The sequence below is a fragment of the Leptinotarsa decemlineata genome, unplaced genomic scaffold (assembly GCF_025532065.1).
Source record: "Leptinotarsa decemlineata unplaced genomic scaffold, Ldec_3_MD MMD2_tig00000576_RagTag_RagTag, whole genome shotgun sequence".
In the NCBI taxonomy this organism is placed as follows: domain Eukaryota; kingdom Metazoa; phylum Arthropoda; class Insecta; order Coleoptera; family Chrysomelidae; genus Leptinotarsa; species Leptinotarsa decemlineata.
This window is the reverse complement of record NW_027412551.1, coordinates 11103553-11123308: the sequence shown is the minus strand read 5'-3', so window position 1 is coordinate 11123308 and position 19756 is coordinate 11103553. Positions and strand designations below refer to the sequence as shown.

Sequence of the window (19756 nt, the reverse complement as noted above, 5' to 3'; positions counted from 1 at the left end):
AAATGAATAGGTACATGAACAAAAATGTCAAATTTGGACAATACCAATCCACATGAGATCCAAAACAGTCCAATGCATTCCGAAAAAGTTACTGTTTGATGTGGTTTTTGAGCGGGCGGCATCATAGGTCCTTATTTCTTTGAGAACGATGTTGGCCTGCTAACAACGAGCACTATAGGACGATGATTAACAACTTTTTTTGGGCTGAATTGGATCTCACGTGGAGGTGACGTGAACTGGCCACCGAGATCGTGTGATTTGACCCTGTTAGACTTTTTCTAGAGGGGTTTTTTCAAGTCGCAGGTATAAGCAAATAAGCCACAACCACAGCGGTCCAGAGAAGCCGTGGCAGACATTTAAAGGATGATAGGATTTCGATGATAGGATGGGCTCAGTGAGAGATCGTGTAGCTTCGCTGATATAACGCTGCATACCTACGTTTCGAGTGAGCTATTGTATTGTAGCTACTGTAGTAACTTTCAGTAAATCTGGATCGAGGAGGCCATGATTTTTGGTAACTACTATTCATTTCTTTTTCATTTTTACTTACAGTATGTTAAAAATATTTTTGGTATTTTTGTACTGTCAGATACAAAAAAAACAAGGATGAGAGAATCTTCTATAATGTTATCCAATTTGGTACTGAAGAGCCTTGTGGCAAGTGTCTTAAGGCGAAACATCGGTGTATACCAGTGAGGGTGACAGTGTTCCATGTAAGTGCAATTTATTACCATTCATTTAAAGTAGAACTCATGTGAATAATATCTGATTTTTATTCCACAACGAATGTTAGAAATACAAACTGAGTAGAGAAAAGTTTCTTCTGTATAATTCAGTGTTCATACAGAAATATTTGTTTCAAAAGAATTTTTTCATTCGTGTAATTCAATGTTTATATGAAAGTAGCTGTTTCAGGAGGACTTTCTTTCAGTTTGTGTCTGAAAGTTACTTCTTTGCATGATCTACACATCCACATATATAGAGTTACTTATTTTAAAATTGATTACTTCCTTCTTTTCCTTGGAAGATTCCCTCATCCTTGTTTTTTTTTGTATCAAGATGGAGTAGTAGAAAGCCAAAAACTTTCTTTCCCAAAAAATTAATCACTCCTAAAAATATAACCCCTTCAATTATCACTATTGTAAACAAAAGTGGAACTGTTAGAATTGGGATATACTCCCGAAATTTAAGAAAAAATCAAGGACTAGTCGCTAGATACTTCACTAAAGAAACCCAAATTAAAGTATGAGACAACATACGAAAATATAAACAGTGGCGATATTCAAATAGCATCAAATTATTCTCTGAAAAGGGTGTGTTAGTTTACTCTGAGGAATTATTCAAGAAATACAATTTTCGATGCCACATCGAACATAATCTCAATGTTGCTGACTATATGAGAGTGAAATCTTTCCTAAAGCAAAAATCGAAAAATAAAACGCCGGCATTTGCATATGAAGCACCTCGTATAATCTTCACCTGTCTACTGTAGAATTGAAATGACTTCCCTACCGATGAATGAAATCCCCATGAATGAAACCGAAAGTTTACAAATTGAAATCCTTCGACAAATTATTCGCTACATTAAAAAACCTCGTATCGTAAACAAAAAATAAAACAGCGCGTCGTTACCAGGAATGAACCCCGAATAAAATAATTCGCCTGCCAACAATCGTGTGCACCATGCCAATTTTTATTTTCGATATATCAATTGGGTTTCCCAATCCTGAAGAAACTCGAATATGATTTCAAATGAATGATGGTTGGAAACAAGTGTGAACACCCACGCTTTCTGCCTGCATATAGCTCAACAGCTGAGCACAGACGCCTCAGTAGCATCGCGACGCCACAAGATTTAACACTTTGATCAACATGTCGGTGAGTGGGAATTTTTATTTTTTTTAGTAGCCAAGAGTGTACGCCCCATTAGTACGCCCCTTTCATTTTCTGTTCCCAAGATATTCATTTTACACTCATTAAGTTATAAATTTCTATGCTTGTTAATAAAAAAAATGACATATAATGCGTGGACAAGAAATTATTGGTTTGAAAGAAGGCAATATGGTTCAAATGTAATTTTTTTTACAATTGCATCACTATAATTCAATTTTCACCGAATTCTTTGGATATTTCCAAGAGAAAATTGTCTGAATCATCATTAAATTCTGCAGAAAATGTATTCTCTCAACTACCTTTTGTAGCATGCCTTATTTTTTGTCGTCTGCGAGATTGTGTTATTTCACTTATACTCGCTAAATCTTTCGTCAAAAACATACGTAAAACTACACAATTGCAAATGTCAAAATTGTCGAACCACATTTTTATGTGATGATAATGAAAATGAGCGGTTTCAGCCACCATTCAAATTCACTTGAACAACTATTTTCATTTATATTGAAGTTGAGAACTGAATATAAAAAAGTAACTCATAAAATAAACATTGGGAATCATATATACCTACTTAGTAAATCAGTTTATGGTCTGTGTTCTGAAAATAATAATGCTTTTTTGGAACAATCATGAAATACATATCAATTCAAAGAACCACTATTATAAAAAAAAAGGAAAAAAGAAAAAAAAATCACATCAAAGGTGCTGCTTCGTTCCCTCCTGTTCTGAAATGAATGAAATTGTCTTCAAATTTTTTTGGAGGAGTCTAGAACTTTTATAGTCTGAGGCAGAGATCTGCTTATTCATCTTCAGTATGCATCAATGTAGAGTAACTCCTGACCATGCCAACTTGCTAAAACGCGCCTCAAGAATAATGTTACAGTTCTGGTTGTGGGAGAAGTGTTTCTGATGGATTTACCTTTAGTTGTTGGCCGGAAAGGGAAATGTATTTTTATCCCAGACGCGGTTGAATTAAAAAAAAATTAACAATACTGATTCATGAGATTTTTCAAAAACTATTTTGGTGCTTGTCTTTCTATCACCTTTATAAGATATTCGTTTCTCTAAGTTCATGCAAATGAGATTTTCAAGTGAAAAATGTTCAATTAATTTCTTTCTTGGCTCTACTTTTTCCCTATTTCAAAATGTGTTCTCTGAAATCCAATATTTTTTACTTGAGAAACATATTTCCTGCAATAATGAAAATGTTATCCAATGTAACGGTATTTTATGTATCGATAACATTTGAATCATTTTGTATAATACGTGAATTTGTAATGAAAATTCTATATAGAAATGTATCTGTATTACTACACTACATAATTCTTTTATTTATTATCAATAATTACGAATGAATATAATTCAAATGTTGATTTAGGAAATCAATCGAAAAAAATTTAATTGATTTCAAATTTTTCTTGAATGAGTTTCATAAGTTCAAAACTTCACGAGTAATCCATTTTTATGAAAAATATATTTTTTTTATTCTATTCTGATTTATTGATATATTGCATTAGAGTTATTATTGAAAAATACTACTGTTTTTTGTAGTAGAAGTTGTTGAACCTGTAGTGGCTTTGTTAAAGGTAGTCCCAGTCAAGACTAGTTGTGACTCGAGATTGTATTTCCAAGGGCTGTCAAATTTTAGTTAATTTTCCAAGAGGTTTAATATCCGAGCCTTAGACGACACTACCCGATTTCCAACTACCATGCTTTTCCAATTTAACTTACAACTCGGGTGTTACATTTTTTATTTTTCTTAACAATGATGTTACCGAAAAACATTTCAGTATTGAAAAATATATTCATATTTGTATGCTCTTTTGAGGATATTGTATAATACAAAGTTGGAGCTGTGTTTGCATTTGGGTATACTTTTAATATTTTTGGGACAAATAATTCATTTCGTATCGTTGAGGCCCACCAAATCATCTAGTTATTTCTTCAGTAATTTCATGAGAAAAAGGTAAAATATACTCAACATAAATGCTCATTGGTATTATTTGTTTGTAGATGCATTCATTTATCACGATATAATATATTATGTTGAAACTGAAGCTTTCTCGGTTCAAAGCCTAAGAGACAGCAAACAGATACAGCAGACCAAAAATACACCGTCGTCATAAACGAAAATATCTCTAAAAACGGTTTATTTTTAACCGTGCGTTACGAAAATTTCATTACGGGGATTACATCATTTAATTTTCCACTTTGTGAATAAAACTGACGAAGGTTGCGGTGCCAAATCAATCAAAATATAAATTTATGTGGGCTGAAGTTTCGAATTTTCAATGTACAAGAAGAAACGAACAGCTATATAATTATTTACAATGTTTACTTACGTCTATGCATGTCAAATTGAGATATTATGCTATTTGGTACAAATTACTTTTACAGTTTTACAGTGTTTCTTGTTGAGTAGCCAAAATGATCCATAAATTATAGTTTTGAACAAATAACAATTCACCTGATTCATAACTTACCACTTTATAGGTGTCCTACAATTATGTCAAAATATGTTCACAAACGTTAAACCTAATCATCAGACTACCACAGTTTGATCTTCCTCTGGAAGATGGTGATCGAAACACATGTCGAGGTGTTAAAATAACGGTTTGGTGTTGGGAAAAAACTCCAGTAATATACACTACCACTATGTCACACTAACGTGTAAGCAATTTAAACTTGAATAGAATAGCAAAAAAGAAAGTATTTTTGAGATTAATTCTTGTTATGGAATTCAATAGTGATACTCTGATCCCTCACAGATGAATTATATATTGAAATATTTCTGTTGTGAATCATGGAAAAAGTATGGTAATCTATTCGCGAAAAATTGTCATTATTCGCTAGAACTTCATTCTCAAATGTAACTGCCAATGGCAGACGGTTAAACGTTGGTCGAACTTATTACTTTTTTTTCTGCAAATCAAAAAATATGTCTCAGTTGTATGAACACGGTCAACTCGTCTGCCAATTGATAATTAGTCTACTTTATTATCTTATTAATTGCAAGGAAACAATGGCATACGGTAAAACTTTGTTCAAAGTTATTAGTTTGTTTTTACAAATTGAAAAATATTTTTCAGTCGTATAAACACGGTCAATTCGTCTGCCAATTGATAATTTGTCTACTTAATAATCGTATATATTGCAAGGAAACAATGGCAGACGGTAAAATGACGGTAAAAGTTATTAATTTTTTTGCAAGTTTATTCGCATCTGACTATGCTTTAAACATTGCCAATTTGTCTGCCAAAAGTTGTCGCATGACATATTGATTATGGAACTTTATAATATTCAAGAGGCAGACGGTTGAAAATGGTTCAGAGATATTGTAAAAAAATGTTAATTAACTAATGCCTATAAATTATTAATACACCGGCAAATCGTCTACCTTGTGAAAATTCGTTCATTTCATGCTACTGTTAGTCTACGCTGTGCTTGGCAGACGGTAAAAAATTCATTTTAGTTAATAATTTTTTTCGTTGAATAAAAAATTCATGATTTAACCGGAATACCATGTAACCGTCTGCCAATTTTTTTTTGTGGGTTGCTTAACCTAGACATGAGTGGCAGACGGTAAAATGTTGGTCAAAGAAGCTTTTTTTATGCAAACCAGAGTTGATGTTTGAGCATGTGTAACATAGGCAAAAAATTCGTTTAACGCATAATACTGTTGCTTGTGGCTGTAAATATGTCCCCTGAAAAAGGCAGACGGTTAAAAATGGGGTCAAAAATTCTGTCACGGGCTCTCGGTCTAACCTGAAAAATGCCTTTGAAAGAAATGGGTACAACGAAGGAGAATTCGAGCGGGCCATGCGGCCCAGGAGAGAGAACTTCAAAGTAACCCCAGCTAGGCTGCTCACGGGAAAAGCTTTCCTTTCCTATGTTGAAAATGTTACAGACCGAATTCGGACAATCTCAAAGAACCACGACGTGAAACCAATATTCAGACAACTATCAGCTATAATATCCCAAGGACATTGATAACTAACGAAATAATTTTATCACAGTTTTCGAAAGTACGTTATTTGGTAACATCCCGACGCCGAAGGCGGAGGGATGTTACCTAAAATAACGTGCTTGAGGAAGTTGTGATAAAATTATGAGTTATTTATCAATGTTCGAGGGATATTCGGTGAGAAAATTTTTTGCAATTCGAACAAAATTATTTATTGAACACACAGTTATTAAAAGAACAATTCGTATAATGATATTCCGTTGATCTTGCTGTATTTGCCTCGGTTACTGCATAAGTGTTTCCACGCATACTATTGATTATTTGGTTATAATGTTCCTGATCAATATTCAAATAAGGTTTTATGGAATTTCCATTATTGTGCCCAGTAATTTTCAACAATTGCTGTTCTTGAACTCCACTCTTAGCTAGTTGACTGACTGCAGTTGCTCTATTAGAGTGATTGGTTATTTTCCTCTGTTTCGTATCCAAGCCAATTGCTTCAGCAGAAGATTTCGTCCATCCGTTGATTATATTTCTACCCAGAGGCATATTGTCATACCAGTTATCGCTTCCTGTCTTCCAGTGACGATTTGGCCTTAAAAATAGTCTATTTGTCTTGATATTTGTCCCTCGTTTTGATAATAATATGATAATGATAATAATTTAATGAATAATCTGACAGGACAAGCATTGTTATCACTATTTTGAACTAACCATTTGCTAGAGGCGCAGTTCTTTGAACCCCCTTGGCAGGTTTTACTGAAAATTGGATTATATTCTATCCTATTAGTTGGAGATCCATTGTTGTCCTTTTCGATATGAAAATAATCAACTAAGCAAGCAGCACCTTCACCACCTCTCCAAGCCAGTTCCAAGTGTATTTTTTACTATTGACAGTATTTTTTGGTGTATTTTCTTCAATGATTTTGTCAATTGCCGCATCATTTTGAACACCAAAGCGAGGAAGTGACATTTTCGAAATAAATTGAATTACTGAAATGTCAAACAACTTTATTGTGTTGGTTGCTTAGCAATGTCATGACATAAGTGATAACTACTCGTGAAAACTATCCATGGGTAGTTATCAGTGTAATGATGGTTTCATTGGTTATTTCGACACACATGACTAGAAATAGACAAATTTGATAGTATAATTTTTTTGGCAAAAAATTTTCAGACAAAGTCTAAGTCAGCTCAGCTATACAGACTCACGTCTGTATAGCTGTCTCTCTTCGATGTACCGAGTACTAGCTACTATCCAAACAGGAACACACTTGAACGCAAAAGTTAACTGATTTGTCTTCGTTTTTCACTTGTAAAAGAAAAGGTTGCTATAAAAAATTATGTTTTTCATCGCATCAGGTATTGATTAACATATGTGTAGGTAATGATTCGTTGTCCCAATTGTTCGAAAAACTTCCAATCATCCAATGTTTCACTTCAATTTTTCTCTCACAGAAACGCAACAAGGAACTAGAATCCGAAGTCCTAAACTGGATCTTCTCCTGTTTGGGAGAACCCGTACCCAAAGGCGAATTTGAAGATATCCTTCGGGACGGTGTGGTGCTGTGCAACCTCATCAACAAATTAGCTCCGGGATCAGTCAAGAAAATCCAGTCTAAAGGAACCAACTTTCAGTTGATGGAAAACATTCAGAGGTTTCAGGCCGCTGTTAAAGCTTACGGGCTGCCTCAGGAGGAAATTTTCCAGACTGCTGATCTTTTCGAGAAGAGAAATATTGCACAGGTAAGAGGAGATTCATTCTAATTTCCTGTTTAAGTATGGTAGGTTTTAGTTTGATCGATTAGGAACCTGGTTGCTTTCTTCTTCCTTTGGTTTCCCGCATTTTTGAATAAAGATAGAGGAGTGAAGAGCCCAAAAGCTTTTTTTGAAATGGATGGTTCATAGACCAAACTCCCATTTTTTTTTGCTGGGGTGGAACTTTCAAATGAAAATGATGGGATGTACTGCTTCTCAGAATGAAATGTGACCAATATTAGATACTTATGCCTTTTTACCCTTTTTATCTCCTTTAATGGAGAATATAAAATAGGTAATCTGAGGAGAAATAATTTTACTTTCTGAAGTATTTCTTCAACCTTCATTGTTTTCAAAAATATCATATATTACTTTTTCTCAAACAACGGTTCAGGGACAGCCCGATTTCGGGCTCATTACTAAAGTAAAAGATAAAGTAGAAATTTGGTATATGATCTATCCATGAATATTTGAAAATATTGCAACCAAAACAATGGAACAACAATATTATAGAAATTTATAATTTCAGCTAGTAGTGAATTTGTAGATTGTTTAATACAACTAACCTGAAAAAATTCCGAAGTGGTTTCCAAATGATTCGTAAAAAATATATTATCTTTCGATTTTTTGTTCACTCATATGGAACTTCCTTAAACTTTTTATACTTGTTGTGAATAAACCTACATTTGGTTTTCTTTCACAACTACATAGGATAGAAATAAGTATATACCGTCAATAAAAGTAATAGTATTATCGGATTCCTCAAAAAAAACTCAAAATTTCAGAACGGCAAACCTCTCCTCAATTTATATTATGCATATGTACACAATAGGGTCTGCTTTGCATCGGTTGTTTGGAATCCTCAGTTCCACATAAACATAGATCGTATTGAGAGAGTCCAAAACAAATTTCTTCGCTACATCAGTCACAAATTAAATTTTCCAATTACGAATAGCGATTTCAGTCTCATTATGCGCCAATCGCAAGAACTGTTACGGATCTTATCATGATTTTCAAGTTGATGGAAGAATTAGTCCACTGCCCAGAGCTTTATTCCAAAATCGAGTTCAATTTTCAGGGTAGAACGTTGAGGCGTACAGAATTCTTTAAGTTAACTTACACAAGGACAAATGCTGCTCAAAATTCACCACTTTATAGAAACCTTAAAACCTTTAACAAAATTTGCAATTATATTCAATATTTTGAAATCTCTTTAGACAGTTTCAAACGCAGGATGAAAAAAATTTTCATTGATAAGTTGTGATCATTTCTGTAGTCTCTGTCACTCTTATAAGAATTATGTTATTCTTCGATTGTTCCATATAATTTACATTCTTTTTTCTCAAAGCCCACTTGAACTAAAATTATAAAGTGGGTTCTCTATTGGATTTGTTAATCTGTTTGTAACCCCTATATTGGTAAATAAATGAATGAGTTTAAATTTTACTAGTTCGAACTTCCATTATCTAATATGATGTTGTGTACAGAAATACTATTTCCAACTGAAGGACGAATTTTTTACGCAAGATGAGGGACTGCCAATGGGATCGCCACCTGCACCAGTTATAGCCAAAATATATATGGAATGGTTTGAAACACTGGCTATTGAAGAAGCCCACTAAAAGCCCCAAGTCTGGTTGAGATACGTTTGACGATATCTTCATAGTATGTAATCATGGGAATACAGAACTAGACAGACACCACCAGGAAGTCTACAACGAATTGCTATTCTCAGACATACTTGTGAAGACGACCGACACTAGGTGAGAAACATCCGGTATAACGAAAACCCTCTCACATGATACAGTATCTGAAACATGGATCCAACCACCATCAATCTACCAAAAAGAGAATCATCAAGACTTCAGTAGATCGTGCTTTCGGGCTCTATAATATTAAGGAAGTCCTCAAAGAGGAACTAGACATCATCAGGAAAGGTCTTCAAGAGAATGGTTACTCAAAATGATGGTGGAACATACTTTGGCTAGAGCCAAGAGCCTCGCAAGGAAGAGAAGCCATCACAACCAGTTCTTTTAATTCCCTACGTCAGAGAATTATCGAAAAGGATGGGAAACGTTGGGTCCCAGTACAATTCAGAACCTACTTCAGATCCGGAAACACCATCTGTAACAGCACGAAAACCAGACCATCAAATGTGGACTGCGATTCCAAGAACTGCATTTACCGGATACCTTGTGAGTGCGGCAAATCATATATCGGTGAAACTAGCAGACCATTGAAAGTGCGCATCGCCAAGCACAATAGAAACACACAGCGAGGAGAAACCAGCAAATCGGGGATAGACCGCTAGTCACCCAAAAAAACCCTCTACATTGATCAGTGTTCATTATTTATTTCTGTTTTTCAAACTCCCAACTGTCTCAACTGTTTTAACTATCAGTTTAATGTATATTCTCGTTTTCAGGTAGCAATATCTCTTTTTGCTCTCGGTCGTATCACTCAAAAACATCCTGAGTGGACAGGACCAACGCTGGGCCCTAAAATGGCCGACAAGAACGAGAGGACTTTCACCGAGGAACAACTGAGGGCTAGCGAAGGGCATCTAAATCTTCAGATGGGCTACAATAAAGGTGCCTCTCAGGCAGGTCACGGAGGTTTTGGAAATACCCGTCACATGTGATTCTATCAATGTTTTCCAATGTGCCTTTCATATATCGACTTTATATTTATTTTTGTAAATCTATAATCTCTTCAGAGTATTGTATGAGTATATTATAAGTGAGTAAATTGTTATTATCAAATTTTTCATTATATTTGGTACTTAGTCCAAAAAGCACTTTTTTTAATATTGAAAATATTTTGTGAAGAGTGTAGATTTTCACCAACACTCTAAGGAGCACCTAGGGTTGTAAAAAATAGGTTCCAACAAGTAAACAGGAAACTTCCCCCAAAAAAAATCAATTCTGTAATCCAATGACACAATGACAAAATTTCATATGTTGTGCTATTCGGTCATAACCTCGAAAAACTGCAGAAGTGGTTTTCTCTAATAACAAATTGGCCCGACTTTTATTTATATAGATGTTGAAAATTACGCACGATGATGAGCGATTTTGTTCAATGAATAAAATTCAAATCATGATATGAGTTGGAGATATATTGTTCAATTGTTAACGAAGTTTTCCGAAACTGGCTGAGTGAGAACTATGAAAAAATCACTTTTGTGAGAACTAAATGAAGAAGTTCAAATTGAGGTTTGAGAATATGTGTTAGAGAGCACATGAGCTTCTTACGAATAGTAGCGAAATGGATGGAAATGTCACTTAAGACTGTAAGAAAAACACTGAGAATGCATGCATTTCATCGTTATAATATATCCACTGAATGTTTATGTTTTGGCTGCTTACTATCGTTTTCAAACTGTGTAGTAATTCACAATGACTGAATTTTGACATTTGATTCACCTTGTATATTGTATCATCTCTAGTTGAACCACTATAGTTTTATAAAATTCGCGAATGGATCTCAAAAATGATAATTGTATCTACGTAGAATGTATCAACACATATAATGTCAAAAGTAGATCATACCGTTGGATATTTGTTTTTAAAACGATTCAAAACAATCACAAACCAAAATATGATTGAGACTGAACAACTTTTATTGCTACTTTCATTCAGAATTTTAGAGAATATTTTCCATACCATCAATTTCACGGTACGTTTTGGCTGTTTATGAACGGTGATCCATTCATGTTTGTTCCTTCATATATTCTTATTCCAAACCTACTAATATCCTGCTCAGTTTGTTGACAGTAGACTCTTGTTTCACCACCATTGTGTACAGCCGATACATCTTGTACAGTTTTATGTCCCATATCTGGCCAGTTTGAGTTTATCCTGTCTAATATTGATTCCAGGTCAATCTGTGATCTAGTACCACTCCCAGATCTTTTCCGACAGTTGTATTATTTAACTGAAAGTTTTAGATATCCTATCTCTGTATCTGTAGAGTGGAGAGGGTTGTACATCCTCCCGAGGAGTTGTACTCCTAGGTCATCGTCCATCCTGTCCTTTCCAGGAAGGTCGACAGGTCACTGAAAGACATCTCCTTTATATCGGCAGGTGTAGACCAAGACTCGCTGACGATAACTCCGGATACTCGCATAGGACATGCCTGACAGTTTCATCTTCCTGTTCACACATCCTGCATAGAGATTTGTCCACTAGCCCCATATTATGGAGGTGTTTTCTTAGTTGACAGTGGCCAGTCAGAAATTCTACTGTTGAGCGTAGATTTTCCTTCGTCATCACCAGATATTCTTCGGCGCCAGATTTCCAGGGTCGCCTAGGGTGATCCTGGCAAGATTGCATCCTTCGATTCCATTCCATCTTTTTAGGGATTGAGCATGGGTGTGACGTTTGGCTAGTTCCGCAATTGTCGAGGTCATCAGCCGCTTCCTTGTCTAAAGAGTCAACAATACGATTTTCTTCACTCCTGTGGTGCCCTTCAACCCACCTCAGGATAATACTATTATCTACCGAGGCTTTGGCAAAATCTTGTTGGCACTCTAGAACTAGCCCTGAGGTAACACGTCTGTTCAAGGATAATAGAGATTGTCTACTATCTGTCTACTATTAGATAGCCTAGTCCTCCTACTTGGATTATTTCGGAACTACACTCGATTTGGATGAACTTATATTGAGACGTTTTTCCTCAATCCAAAGTACAAGGCCCTGTTTCATTTTCCAGCTGTATTATTAATATCTGCCATAGACTAGGATGACCAAAATGTCAGTATTTTCATTGTTATGTAACAAAAAATGTTACACAAGTGTATATCAGTCTACCACTTAGTATGCAGTTGATCCACCTGCATGTTGTCGATTATCGAATGCACCTGTAATAGCTGGAACACTTTATGAATGTTTTTTCTGTGTTTTTTTACCCGACATGAGGCATTGTTGTTTACATACCTGTCCTATACACTTATGTAGGATATAATCTTTCTCATTACATATTTTTTTGTCTAAGAGAAAAAACAGAGTTTGCATCTTTCATTATAACCAACTTATATTCAGCATTTCCCATTTCAGCACAAATTTACACATATCAGTACAAATTTACACATGAAGATCTAGTATGATTATTATTATTGAATCAATTTGAGAAATGCATAAGTTTTTTGAAAGCATCACTTTTTGAATGAAGTCTTATGAACGAGACCCTATCCTTCCTGGACCCCATGAAGCTATAGTACTCAATTTCTGAAGTTAATCTCCATTACTTTGATGGGTCTCTAGGAGATGACTAAGATTGATTAGTCATCTCCTGATGATGTTAACTTGATTAGGGAAACACGCGTTGGCCAATTGAAAACCAGCTCTTTTGCTGTTCTTTCGTCAAGGTGATGCTGTAGATTTCCTTAGAGTTGGTCGTGGATCATTACGTTGTTTCTCCCATTCTATTATTTCTTTATTTCTATCTAATTCTTACAATTTTCATAGTCTGTTTTCCCTTCAACTCAATAATTAACTTCGACCTGAATAAACCGCAATGAATCTTATGACTAGTTGAAACCTTCTCGAATATCGTTTCAAACTCAAGAGTAGCGCTGGCACAAAATTTTTGTAATGCATCTTCTACTCACACTTGATCATCTTTTTCCTTGAGAACGTCAAACGAGTGAGATAAACAAAATAGAAAAGAGAAGCAAACAAGGGATAGGCCTGTTAAAAAAAGGGATTGCCTTCTTGTTCGAAAACTTCTTGAGTTCAAGCTTTTGAAAAAGTGCGCATTGCGTAGTCTCGGTGGAATAGAATGGGGCCTGATTATTACGGAAGTTTCCGGACGTTAGGGCTCTCCGGTTGAGTGGACTCAATAATCAGCTAGAGAATTCGAGAAAGGCATGGAGCTAGAACTGGGTCACGCTGGTATTCGACAATAGAATATAAGAGACGGTATGTATAGCGTTTAATGAAATATCTAAAAGAAATAACTGATGATATTGTTGTAAATAGGGCAAGTCCAGCCCTGTTTACTTATCGAAGCTTCATTATATAGTGCATTTCTTTAACGTCCCGCCCCTTTTTTAATTTTTTGAACGAGTCAACTCAAAAAATTGAAATTTGGGATAATGAAATTATTGCATGAATACTTTATTTTGAAGCGAAATTGACAGATGAAACTTTCAAGATGGCGACTGAGCGCCTTCTGGGAAAAAAAATTATATGGAAAGGCGGGTCTTGTGACACATCTTTTTGAAGCTCCTGAAAAATGCTTCACAATCCTAGAATATAATGTCAATATCTTCAACTACTACAAAATTGCGAAACTTTCAATAATTGCCTGAAAACATTGACATTCAACTACATAATATGAGGTAATGAGCTTGAGGTCAGTTCAAAAGATGTTCAAGATGGTTGCCTTGAACTTTTTGACATATGAACAGCCTATCCGATATTTCACGCCGAACATTTTCGAACACAGTAACGTCAATATCTCTACGAATATTTATTATTCTCTGCCGTATATGCAATATTTAAGCAGGTTCAGTTTCGTACACCTTTTGCTTCAAATAGCCCCATTAAAAAGTCCAGAGGTGTCAAATCTGTTTCATTTGTCAATTTCACTTCAAAATAAATATCACACTCAAGCAATGGCAATGACGACTACGTCAACATAGACTTCGTCTATTAGTTCTGTATCTGTAGAGTAGGGAGGGTGAGTGTAGGCCTGCAGCACTTAGGCCACATTGTACATCTTCCCGAGAAGATGTCCTCCTAGGTCATCTCTATCCTGTCCTTTCTAAGAAGGTGGATAGTTCACCAGGAGACATCTCCTTATTGAGGTGTTTCCTAAGTTGACAGTGGCCAGTCAGAAATACTATTATTAAGCGTGGGGTTTTCCTGGTCATTCATCGGCAGATATTTCTTCGGCGCCAGCTTCCCATGGTCGCCCAAGGTTATCCTGGCAAGACTGCATCCTTTGACATCAGGCCGTAGGTGTCATTGGGTCCGAAAGTTCTTAGCCCAGCCGCTTCCTTGGCTAAAGATTCGGCAATGCGATTACTTTTACTCCTGTCGTGCCCTTTAACCCACCTCAGGATAATGTTATTATCTACCGAGGCTTAGGCTAAATCTTGGTGACACTCTAGTACTAGCCCTGAGGTAACACGTTGTCTGTTTAAGGCTAATAGGGCTTGTGTGTCGTCTGTGAGTTAATAATATGACGAAAGACGAGAGAGGAACCTTCTCTCGGCTATCCTCATGATTGGAGATCCAAACATCACAAGCACTATTGTAAGCATGAAAAATTGAAAGAAGGTTTTACAGATATTTCTACTGGAAGGGTTCGACTGAACTGGTCCATTTTATTCCACTCAGAGCAGTATATATCAGAAGTACTCGGCAAAATACAGCTGCCCGTTGTTTCAAGGTTCAATTACTATACTTCTAACTACAGTTTTCAAGAACTTTTTCAGCAGATGGGGTTTTCAGGTGATTAAAATCCAGTGTAAGTAAATAGATACTTTCCTACAGAAAATGATTTTATGAAATGATATTTCACGACGATTACTTTGGAATACAGAAATCATACTGTACCTTACGATTCCTGATGAACCCTGTATATTTATTTCAAGATGAATTCTACATCAATTCCATTTTCTGAAGAAGAACGAAATCGAAAAGTAGACATGTTGAACCAATATACAAGCAATGTTTTTACAAGCAAATGATTTCTGGGTATTTTCGAATCACAGTAGGCGTCGGATAATGTTAACTATTTTCGTTTCCAGCTGGTTTTTCTCAAAATAGACGTGATGTTTTGAAGATTGTGTCAATAATGAAAAAGTGCCAGAGAATTTTGTTGATATATCCGATTTCAAGAATATTCTTTCAAAATATGTTATTTGCGCGTGTCATGAATCAAATTTTTATAGCATTCTTCTTTTGTTTAATACAATATTATTATGTAGTCCTCGAATATGGTTCATATATTTTTCATAAAGTTCGAATTAAAATCAATAATGAGACAGGAATTTGATGGTGTGATAGATTTTTTCAATTTTTCTTTGAACTAAGAAGGTTTATCAAATATTTCCCAAAATTAACCTTCCATTTGACGGATAACTTTTTCCAAAATTTGAAATGTCAAGATTCATTGTCATTGATTCCCCCAACTCAGTAAAGATGATTTCATGCTGATCACAATTAAGAGCTGCAGTATATCAAAAAACTTCATTTTTTCAAATGGGGCCAATAAGATCCTGCCCTAGAAAATTATTATTATTTTCTACCGTCATTCTAAATACTCTAAAAGAAACTATAAGAAATTGTGAATTGAATAGAATTTTCCTGATTCTGCACAAGATGCACCATTGATAGAGTTTGGGTCATATATCACTCGCTAGAAGTGAATTAAAAATCACGATATATATTCTATAAAAATACCAGATAAAATGCCTATGTAAACATATCCATATAAAATTGAAAAAGACATAAATTAGATGATAATAAACAAAATATTTGTTGTATGAAATCGAAAGTGTTTCTGTGACATAAGTTTTTGTCTATGTTTGGATCTCTTGAGCAAAACTAGTGGGACATTCATGTATCATAGCTTTAGTACCTTGACAGTAACATCGTGTTCATGAATATGTGGAACAGTAAATTGATGAATATTGTTGAAACCGGTATTATTTTGTCTTTCTCAAATAGACGACAATGATATCAATATCCAGGTAATCTACTCAATAGGCAGACTTATTGAGGTATCCCGTTTATATTTTGGATTGAAAGTGACGTGACCATTGACCATTGATTTTCAGAGTATTCAGACATGTTGAAATGGACATGAATAATAAAAAATTGTGGAGATGGCTGATTTTATGGGATTCACAGGAAATGATTTTGCTATTTATCTCCATAAAGTAACTGCAGACTCAATCTGAAAAAATCTGAGAGTTTATTCAAAAATATTCATTTAGTTCACTGATTAGATGAAATTCCAACCACCCACATCTTCAAAAGTACGTCCTTCAGGTAAAAACGTGAGCCTTTCTGATGGACGATCTACACATTACATGACTCTCTTGATCGATCTACATGAACGTTCCACATGATTTCCGAATACAATAAAGACAAATTTTCAGTGTCGTATAGATCAGGAGTATATAAGTTGAATTGTGGTTCTTGCCCAAAACTGTATATTGGCCAAACATGGAGAACTTTTTCCGAAAGAACAAAAGAACATAAAAGTAGTTTATTTAATTTGAAGATCAACTTCGTATTTTAAAACCATCTTTCGGTAGATACGCATGAGTTTCAATTGTTACTTTCAAGAGAATATTAAACATCTTGAGATTGTTTCTGAATTTTTTCAGAAATTATATTATCCTGTAAATTATTAGAAATGAAACTGGAGCATATTATTATTAACATGAAAGTCAGAGTTGTTGAAAGCTTTGGTTACGCGAAGTTATCGGACTGCCTCGTATATATTTCTCTTTCATGATTTTCTACTGAAATTCGCATTGGTTTTTATTTTTTCCGCGACAATTCACAAATTTAGCAATCATACGGAGACAGAAATTGTCAGTTTCCTCTTCAACTTTCACTGTCTATCTAAACATTATTAGATGGCAATCTCGTTATTAGCTAATAGCAAAACCGCGTTTGCACCGACTGACCTATATTGATAAATAATAAACGATAATTGTATAGAATTCGCTTCTCACTTTATTAGCACATATTGAAATAACAGTGATTTACACGAGATCGTAGCAATTGTTTCATACCTAAAATGGATATGGAGCACATATTATTTCTCAATTATTATACGAATATTAAGCATGGACTGGTGGGCTTATGATAAATTTAATAACATTCTTTCAAAATATCAAGTATCAGATTGTTTTCTTTCTCTCATTTTTTACATAATTCATGAAGGAATTCGGTATCTTATAAGGAAATGTGAAAAATAACTAATAATAATTGTTCACGAATCATCCTTTTGAAAAAGTTACAAAATTCTTGTTTCCCTTTGAGAGTGGCATGAAAGAATGACCAGATCATTCTACCTACTTGGTTCCACTCGATTATTTTTTCAAAAGTTATCCGTTTTTATGCTTAGAACAGAACGGAAAACTTTAAAGGTTTGAAAGACATAATTTGAGAGCAAATTACTCATAATGAAATACAAATGAATATCAAGGCGGCACAAACAAGTTGCAAATTGAACACTTGATTCGGAATATTCCATTATTTTTATTTCCACAATCCAATTTGTTACTGATATTTCAATATTTTAAAATGTTCATTCAATAAAGAAAACAATTCGAAGTGAAACTGGTTGCTCCAAAAAATTAACTTTTCCCAATCACCGGGCATCATCAGGAGATTATTTAAATGAAGGCGAATGGTCGAATTGCGGCAAGGTTTACATAGGGCAGACGAGGTAGCTACTGGGCTCCAGTATGAAATAACACAAGTTTAATTGCAGGGACTATATGCTATTTATCCCAGTGTACTACTAACCATTGGAGGTAGAGCATCCAACTATTACATATATAACAAAAAACGAGAATTATTCTCCTCTGAAATATGGGAAATATCAATCTCGCTCTAATCATACTATTGAAACATTAGGCAACCCTAATCATTTTAACTGAAGAGATTTTGAAGACAAGACATCCCGAGTTTTGCAATCTCAGTTCCAGAGAAATCCAACGGGAATCGATTATAATGGAAATAAAATTACAATGCGGACGACTGGTAAAAAAAGCTGTGAATCAATTTTCTATTTGACTCGGTAAAAAATGTAGCCTATACTAGTTTATACAGATGATTTGACCTACATAAGCGTATATACATTCACTAGTTTGTACAGGTGTCTTTGTTGTTTAATCTGCAGCTAAGGTCCTCGTTATACAAAATTATCAGGTGGTTTGAACACCTGTAGCTCCATATCTCACTAAATATTTATTCTACTGTGTCGTGGTATATAGGTTATGTTAGGTTAGGTTCAAAGTTAGTTGTTCTATTCGAAATTACACCGCAACCCGCAAGGGTTTATTGTGGCTCACACCGATTCACACTCAATCAAATAAACCCAGCTTCCTAACGAAGCCGATAAGTTTGTATGGTGAGTGGTCTTTCAGGTCAGATGGTACGAGTACGATTCTGCCGAACTCTAAAAACCTGATTCGGTCCCCAGCGGGGCAAGCACAAAGTATGTGCTCTGCTGTTTCATCAATTTTCAAACAGACTCGATACACACTGTCTTCCGACAGTCCGAGTCTCTGCATGTGATAATTCAAATGACAGTAACCTGTAAGAAGACCTGTTAGACGTCGTAGTTCATCCCTACTGTGGTCCAACAATTGTTTGGTATCAAGCTTCGAAGGGTGAATAAACGCCTTGGAGTGAGCCAATCCTGGAAGATTCTGCCAGAAGTCCATAAATCTTCTTGCCATCCAGGTGTTCAATCTCTGTTTGGCAAAGCCTAAAGCGATGCCATTGACAGGTTCTGGTCCAATGAAGCTGCTTACAGCACCCTCCTTAGAAAGAGAGTCAGCAGCCTCATTGCTTTCCAGACCAGTATGGCCAGGAATCCAGACCAAAGACAATCTGTTATGTCTTCCTATCGAGGAGAGTCGTTTTTGGCAATTTGCTTGTCGACTGGAAAAAAATCAGGAATCAATTTTCTATTTGACTCGGGAAAACAATGAAGCCTATACTAGTTCATACAGAATCATTTGACCAACATCAGCGTACATACACTCACAGGTGTACTACTGATGTACTCAATTTCAATTAAGGCTATGTTTTGGACCATATTTAGCACAATTTATTTTTTATCTCGAAAACAGATAGAGATAGGTATAGAACATTATTGACAAAAAAGTATTAAAATACCAGAGCAATTCCAAAAATGTATTATTATACGGGGTGTTCCATTTAAAAAAATAAAGTTGCTAGGACTTTTTGATGGAAGTGGCAATGCCGCAATTTTAGATCGATAGAACAGGTAAGGAAATGTGAGAGGTGAAATTTTCAGAAAAATCATGCTTTGCGTTTTCCAGAAACGTCTAACCTACCATCGACCGTGAGTCACGCTGTATAGTATAGATCAGATATGGATTTTTGCAAGAATGATTCTGCTGTTTTAGGATGAAAAATA

The 19756-nt window shown here is 35.1% G+C and overlaps 2 protein-coding genes across 2 annotated transcripts in view; one reads left to right on the top strand and one right to left on the bottom strand.

Moving 5' to 3' along the window:
* The window catches only part of LOC111515051 (muscle-specific protein 20), a 49306-nt gene that overhangs the window by 7831 nt on the left and 21719 nt on the right, over positions 1-19756 (bottom strand). The gene's annotated exons all lie outside the window — the stretch shown is intronic.
* On the top strand, positions 1721-10406 carry LOC111514748 (myophilin). Its single transcript, XM_023170996.2, has 3 exons — positions 1721-1878; positions 7313-7600; positions 10038-10406. Exons 1-3 carry the CDS (start codon positions 1873-1875, stop codon positions 10251-10253), a joined length of 510 nt encoding a protein of 169 aa, XP_023026764.2. The 5' UTR covers positions 1721-1872; the 3' UTR covers positions 10254-10406.